Here is a 7,613-nt window from a genome sequence, read left to right on the forward strand (position 1 = left end):
ATCTTTGCAGATGAGGTTTGTGCTTCTTTTAACTATATGTTTTGGTAATGCCCAATAGTTGCCTCTTTTTTGAGAAGAGGCTATTATACGGATAAACCTTGTATTGGAACACTCTTTAATATTTACTGATGTACATGTCCTCTTAAATGATCTACCTGCTTCCTGGAAGTTAACTTACGGTCAGCGCAAATGGATTCTCTGCACCCTTCTGATAGCTAAAAGACTGATATTGCAATGTTGGAGGGATAAATGCTCACCTCCTATAATGTAATGGATTGAGGACCTAACAATGTTTTCAACATTTGCATGGGTGATATATAAACACCACTTGTGAATGGATACTTATATGAATATTTGGTCTGCTTTTGCTGAAGTTGATGTATAATTCTTAGAAAGCCACATTTTCACACATGCACGCATACATTTCATATGCATGCATTGAAATTGATAGATTCAAATCTATGAAGCTACAATTTTTAAAATTTTCCTCTTTTTGTTTTGTTGAAATTTTACAATAAAAATGAATTTTAAAAGTTTCACACTCAACACTTTGGAGAAATAAACTTACTGGTAGGTGTGCGGGGTGTTCTTGGAACTTCCATCTCTGTTTGATGTGGATTCCTTTCTACTACTGGCTCTTCTACCACATTTATACTATTATTCTGCATGATCTCTTGCAACATATTAAACAGTTCTTCTGCACGGGCACACTTGAATGCAAATATTCCTACAACAACACATAATCTGTTAGATACCTTTTTAATGGAAAATGTATGCTTTCAATAATAGACGTTGGTACAGTCCATTTAAGCGTATACCTGTTAATGAAAGAGGTCTATCAAATTTAATTAAGTTAAAGCTTTTAAAAAAAAGTTTTAATCCCTTACAATCACACATTTAAACAAAAGGTAAAGTGAATAAAAATAAAAGAACCTAAGAGAAAAAATTTGGTATGCACTTCAGGAAACAAAACTGTCTTGGTAAGCAGTAATCCCCTGTGAGAACACAGTTTTGCTGCAGCAAAGTTATTTCAGGTTTTCTGCTCAATTACTGTAACAGAATCAATGTAAAATTCCTGCACAAAAAGGTAAAAAGGATTTGACACAGGGTACAAAGTCCAGGTTCATGTAAAGGTTAAGGGATGAAGGACTTTAAGACAGATTTGGGTATAACAGACAAAGTCAATTTGGTTTTGGACTCAAGGATAGACACAAAAACAAAGCAGACAATACCATGGATTTCCCTCTAGTATTGTTCCACTTTGCCTTTCAACAGCAGGGGGAGCCCAACTTACCATGATCAGCAAAGAGAGAACCAGTGCAGTTGCGGCTTTGGATTATTCTTCCATTGAAAGCATTAAGTTAAAGTTGACATTCTTGTTAAAAAGTGTGTGTTTTTCCTATTGCTGAGCTTTAGCTTACCTAACATATTAAAACTAGTATATGCTACTCTATTTCAGCCAATGCAATTAAGTGTGGTAACAAATTGTGAAACCTGACGATTCTAGTCTATTGGCTCTATGTCATCCGAACCTCACTTCAAATGAGGTGGGTAGGGGGACAACCATGAACTGAACTTATTGGGAAGGTACTTAGTTTCCCTAAAGCAAGTTGTTTATACCTGCTTCAAGAAACGCAGATCTATAATCTTGAAACCCACAGGGTCTATGTACTTGTGAATGCTTACATAAGGGATGGACAACTTTGGGGGCTCCAGGGGCCAATTTCAAGCCTCTGGAATCACCCAGGGCACACTCAAAGAAGCATACTTCCTCCCCATACACACACATATATACTTCCTCCCCCAACTTCCACCCCAGTAGCTTGGGTCATGATACCTGGGAAGAGGGCAAGGTCAAAACCTATTCCTTCTCCTCTCGGCAATCATGATCCAACTCGCTGGGATGGGGGGGGGGGAATGGGGATGACTCTCTTCATACCCCAGTTTTGCAGCAGAATCTGGCTCCTGCCAGCCTGCCAAACAGCTGATTGGTAGGCTGGTAGAAGCCTGGTTTTGCTGCTACACAAGCTGTATGAGTATTGTGCTAGCAAATCCTGTGCAGCAAGCATGGGAGCATGTGCCAGCGGGGGGGAGATTTGGGTGGCAGTACACCCGAGGCAGCCTCTGAGGGCCACAAGTTGTACTTTTATTCTGTAAACTAGGGGTGGCCAAGTGCAACATGTACTGTAGTTTTTGCATTGCCATTTGGTAATGTCCTTCTTTTCCTTAGGGAGGCTAGCTTTGCATTTTAAAAATTATGGTTCTAACTGATATGACCTTTGAAAATGCTCTCACAGATCAACAGCTGGCGATGACATTGTGCAGCTGTGGTATATAATGCTTGGGTAGCTTAAATATACACTATTGGCAAGCACTTGAATATTAAGCTATTTCCGTTGAAATGTTCTCTTTACGATAGCTATTAAATCTAGCAATACTTAATAAAACACACAAACACAAACCTCTCACACAAGCAGGAAAACATTGCTGCTTATACAATAGGCTGGAGATAAAAAGGATAATTTTTGGTAGTTACACAAGACAAGTCATATAAAACACATTTCATTTCTGCTGCATTTCATACCATGAAAAGAAAATCTAAAAAAGTTGGTAAATAGGTGCCTCCAAGTACATGCACTTGCTTGCAAATACTAATGGATAACTGGGTTCCTAAAGGAATGATTGAAAAATTCCCTTTGCGTACTGTGTTATAATTTAATTTAAGAAACATATAAGTAAAAATGATACTGCACTTTTGAGGATATAAACGTATTTACAGTTTATATCCCTTATCCACACAAGAGCAATGTCAGAGATGTTAGAGCTGTGATATGATTTATGAAAGGCATGTGAGTTCCATGACTCAAGCAATAAACAAGGCATGAAAGCAATTGCTTTTCCCGGCTATTTGACCCCAGCAACTGGGATACAGAGGCATCTTACCTCTTAACATGGAGGCACCAATTAACTATCATGGCTAATAGGCATTGACAGACCTATCCTCCATGAAGTTGTCTAATCTCATCTTAAAGCCATCTAAAGCCACTGACCACATTTTGTAGCAGCAAATTCCATAAATTACTTATGCATTTTGTGAAGAACCATTTTCTGAATCTATTGCTAGAGTTCTATCATAGTAAAAGAGGGAAGAATATTTTTTCTATTCACTTCCTTCTCATCATGCATAATTTTATAACCTTCTGTCATTTCCCCACTTAATGGTCCTTTTTCTAAACTAAAAAGTCTAAAATGCTTTTGCCTTTCCTCATAGAGCAGGTGCTCTAACCTTCTGGTCATGTTGTTTACCATTTTCTGTACCTTTTCTAGTTCTATGATACCCTTTTTAAGATGAGGCAAACAGAACTTTACAGAGTTTTCCAAATATGGCCACACCACAGATTTATATAAATAAATGACTAGCCATTGACAGGAAAATGCTTTTTCCCCTGCCACTGAGTTGATAGTGCATCAACTTATATTGATTCTCCTTTGCCAATATGTTGCCCATTCGCCAACTTAATGTTTTTGGAACTTGTCTGCTTGGATTTTCACCATGTTAAATAATTTGGTGCCAGCTGCCATCTTGGTTTACTTCACCTTGACTTTAGATCATTTATAACCAAGTTAAATAGCACTGGTCCTAATCAAGGTATTTGGGGGACATCATTGCTTCTTATTTCCACTGTGAAAACTGTCCACTTATTCCCACCCTTTGTCTTGTATTCATTAACCTAGGGGTAGGCAACCTGCCGTCCTCCAAATGTTTTAGACTACAACTCCCATAGACTCCAGCCAGCATGGTAAGTGGCCAGAATTACCAGTTCAGAAGATGATTTCTCTTGTTATTCCATGGCTGGTTAGTTTACTCATTAGCCTTTGGGGAACGACTTTTATCAAAAGCTTTTATAACGTTCACTGGATTGTCTACATGTTTGTTGACACACTTGAAGCAGTTCTTAAGGTTTTGCAAGGCAGTACTTTCCTTTGCAGAAGCCATGCCAATTCTTCCTCAGTCATATTTTTTTGGTCTATGTGTTTAATAAGTCAAGCCTTAATTTTCCTGGGATAGAAGTTAATTTAAGAAGACTTTAATTTCCTTGGATCCCTTTTAAAATGTGTTACATTTACTTCCTTTGACTCCTCCAGCAAGGAGAGCAATTTTAGTGATAAGCTGCTATTTTTTCATTAGAAAATAATTTCACATTTGATCTCTTTAAGAATTTTTGGGGTATGCTATCCATATCTGATGGCTTTTCATTTTTGTCAATTCTTCATCTCTTGTCACTTTTATGTGACCGAGTTCTTCAGTTCCCCCTCCCACCCACCCAAAAACTGGTTCAAGTATGGATCTCTGCCCAACATCTTACATAGTGAACAATAAAAAAGCATTTAGGGTGTAATCCTTTCCAGATGCCCATCAGCCTCTGAATTCGGAGGCTGACTGACAGGCATCCTATGCAAGGTGGGAGGCACACGGAGGCAATAGTCACCTCCATGATTCTCTCACCCTGCATTTTCACTAGATGGGTGATTTTGCCCGGCTATCTGGGGCTTTGCAGAGTGGGAGGGAAGGAGCCTCAGGCACCTGGAGGATTCTTTGTAAGCTGGCCACCCCAGTCTCCTCCCCTCCCCATCCACAGAACCACCCCCTTTCCCTCCTCTCTGAGCTCACCTTTGCGAGCTTGTAGAGGCAGCCGACGTGGTTCTCTCCTGGCTGGCTGTGAGGGGAGCCAAGATCGGAATGCTGTCTCCAGCCTCAGATCCAGGAATCCAAAACAGACTCTGTCTAGGGGCCATAGGACTGCTCACCCCGCTACTATACAGCCTCTATCCTCCTTCAGTTATCCCAATGATCCAACTGCCTCCCTCTGTGTTAATATTCCATTATTAAATTATTATTATACAAATTATACATTATTATACAAAGATGATCAGGGGACTGGAAACAAAGCCCTATGAAGAAAGACTGAAAGAACTGGGTATATTTAGCCTTGAGAAGAGAAGACTGAGGGGAGGTATGACAGTGCTCTTCAAGTATTTGAAAGGCTGTCACAGGGAGGAAGGCCAGGATCTCTTCTCGATCATCCTAGAGTGCAGGACATGGAATAATAGGCTCAAGTTACAGGAAGCCAGATTCTGGCTGAACAGCAGGAAAAACTTCCTGACTGTTAGAGCAGTACGACAATGGAACCAATTACCTAGGGAGGTAGTGGGCTCTCCAACACTGGAGGCATTCAAGATGAAGCTGGACAGCCATCTGTCAGGGATGCTTTGACTTAGATTCCTGCATTGAGCAGGGGGTTGGACTGGATGGCCTTGTAGGCCCCTTCCAACCCTACTATTCTATGATACTATTCTATGATTCTATGATACATTACTGTCAGCAGTCTTGGAGATCTGTTATCGAACCAAAATACAGGCTATTTCATCAAATAAATATTTCAGCCAATAAATACTTACTATCTATCCAAGCTTTTGGCACAAGTACTGCAATTTATCCAGTAAATAATTGGTTATTTTCTGACATGCTAAAATAAATGCATATAAATATAATCCAGCATCCCACAAAATCATGAACTCAGTTTCCTGCGCCCAAAGGGGCTTTAGACCTGTCTTTCCTTCAACAGCCGCCTTCCACACTGCAGGGCAAAAGTGCTTTAGGATCTGAGGGTTATCTCAAAAATACGGCAATGTGGGCAGCTGTTCAAAGTAAAAAACTACAGAGCTAGTGCAAATCCCTTGTGTGATCCCAAGTGGCTCTGTTTTATACTGTTACTGACATGCTAAAAGAAAAGCATATAATTATAATCCAGCACACCACCATTTCCTGAAATATGAGCTAGTTAGAGGTCTTACCAGCATATAACGATGGAAGTATCAGATGAGCACATGCCATTCTAAACTTCTTATTTGGTGATCTGAAAAAATCCCTACTCTGATTTCTAGGAGGTAGAAAGTATCAAGCTGACTTTGATAAAGATGTAGGTTTTCTCTTTTAACTGAGACCTACTAAGGATGCTTGAAAATGCTGGTCCAGTGACTAATAACATCTATCTATTCTAGGTCTTCTCTGGGACCAACATGGCATCCACACCCTTACTTTGCACCTTAATTCAACTTAGCAGACTTATGAAATAAGAGGCTATTATACATACCTGGACCAGTCTGACATCTTCGACCACTTTCAAATGAGAAGAGATTGGAATCGTAGCCGTAACGGCGCAGACAGAGGTAATGCCATTTGACAGAGTCCCGTTTACGGGTATACAAGATTAGTTCTGTGTCTGTAAGTTCCATTATACCAGAACCCAATTCATTCCCATCATCATCCACATTAATAACCTATAAAACAATTTTTTAGAAAATCAAAATCTAATGCTTTTAAGGCAAGCAGCAGGAACGTAACTACTTACAATTCATTAATCTTTGAGCTGGTCTTTGACCTAATAAAGTTTTTATTCTTATTATTCAATTCATTAATCACAGCCATGTACCTTACCAAATTCAACTGAGCAACTACATTATACAAAAACCCTATATAATAAACAAATAAATTTGGCATGGCTCTGAGGGACAATGCAGAGTTCAAATGTATTTTATTTTCTCCCTAGAGTGATATCAGGGATGTACAGGCCACATATACCTCCCACCTCCCGCAAGACATTTCAGGCTGGCTACTAGTGTTTTCTCCCAATTATGTGGTGGTTAATTTTGTCGTCTGTATTTAGGCTCATAATGCTATGAGAAGAGAAAAATCCAGGCTGTCTCTGTAGTAATCATAGAGGAATCCTACAATATTTGTAACACAAATACTTTGGATTAGTTTGTTGACAAACATACCAACCTTGAAAACTAAGTCAAGTTAAAAAATCAACTCCAAGGCAACCTTTACAATTTTTGTGCCTTCCTTGCCATCCCAAAATCAGAACTTCACACCCAAAGTGACAAAATCCCACATAGAATTTTACCTTGAATTTGTTTCGATGGTTATCAGGGACTGTTTCTTTATCTGGACAGCTACAACAGCTACCCATGACTTCTTTAAAAGACCATGTGATTGCTAAAGCCAAAGAAAAGAGAACATTTTTTTTAAAAAGAGAGATGAATGTAATACATGTAAATGGCATACAGGTTGCTTATAGTTCCTTGGAACACTGGCAGAGGTAAGAAATTATATACATATGTGGATAGAATATAAGCATGCATGATTGAAAACTGCAGTACTTTGTTTAACAACAGTTAGCATCATTAATATTAAGGAAACTAAAAGACTGAAAAATTAACAACCATCAAAGTTTCAAAACTACTGTGTTACAGTAATGGAACAACAACCTCAAAGTATAAACCAGCCTTCCCCAACCTGGCGCTCTTTACATGTGTTCAGACTGCAACTCCCATAATTCCCAGCCACCATGGCCATTGGCTGGGAATTATGGGAGTTGTAGTACAAGGCATCTGAAGACTGGTTTAAACTATCCATTCAACATTCCAAGTTGAAATACTATTAATTACTATTTACTCTTTTAAAACTGTAAAATTAGTGGACATGCTATAGCCTAGAAAGGAGCCAAAAGTAACTGAAGTTAAGAGCAATAATGTAGATAGATATATCT

General features: G+C 39.0%; 1 protein-coding gene across 2 annotated transcripts in view; it reads right to left on the reverse strand.

Annotated features, from left to right (window-relative positions):
- FRS2 (fibroblast growth factor receptor substrate 2) overlaps positions 1 to 7,613 on the reverse strand; it is a 38,037-nt gene that overhangs the window by 7,389 nt on the left and 23,035 nt on the right. For both annotated transcript variants that reach the window (XM_084810521.1, XM_084810520.1), the window contains 3 exons: positions 6,969 to 7,060; positions 6,156 to 6,342; positions 569 to 727 (listed from right to left, as the gene is read on the reverse strand). In XM_084810521.1, coding sequence (XP_084666647.1) covers positions 569 to 727; positions 6,156 to 6,342; positions 6,969 to 7,034 — 412 coding nt within the window. In that variant the 5' untranslated portion in view covers positions 7,035 to 7,060. The remainder of the gene's footprint in view (positions 1 to 568; positions 728 to 6,155; positions 6,343 to 6,968; positions 7,061 to 7,613) is intronic.

The sequence above is a fragment of the Heloderma suspectum genome, chromosome 7 (assembly GCF_057233095.1).
Source record: "Heloderma suspectum isolate Gila_16-S chromosome 7, 16-S_ref, whole genome shotgun sequence".
In the NCBI taxonomy this organism is placed as follows: Eukaryota; Metazoa; Chordata; class Lepidosauria; order Squamata; family Helodermatidae; genus Heloderma; species Heloderma suspectum.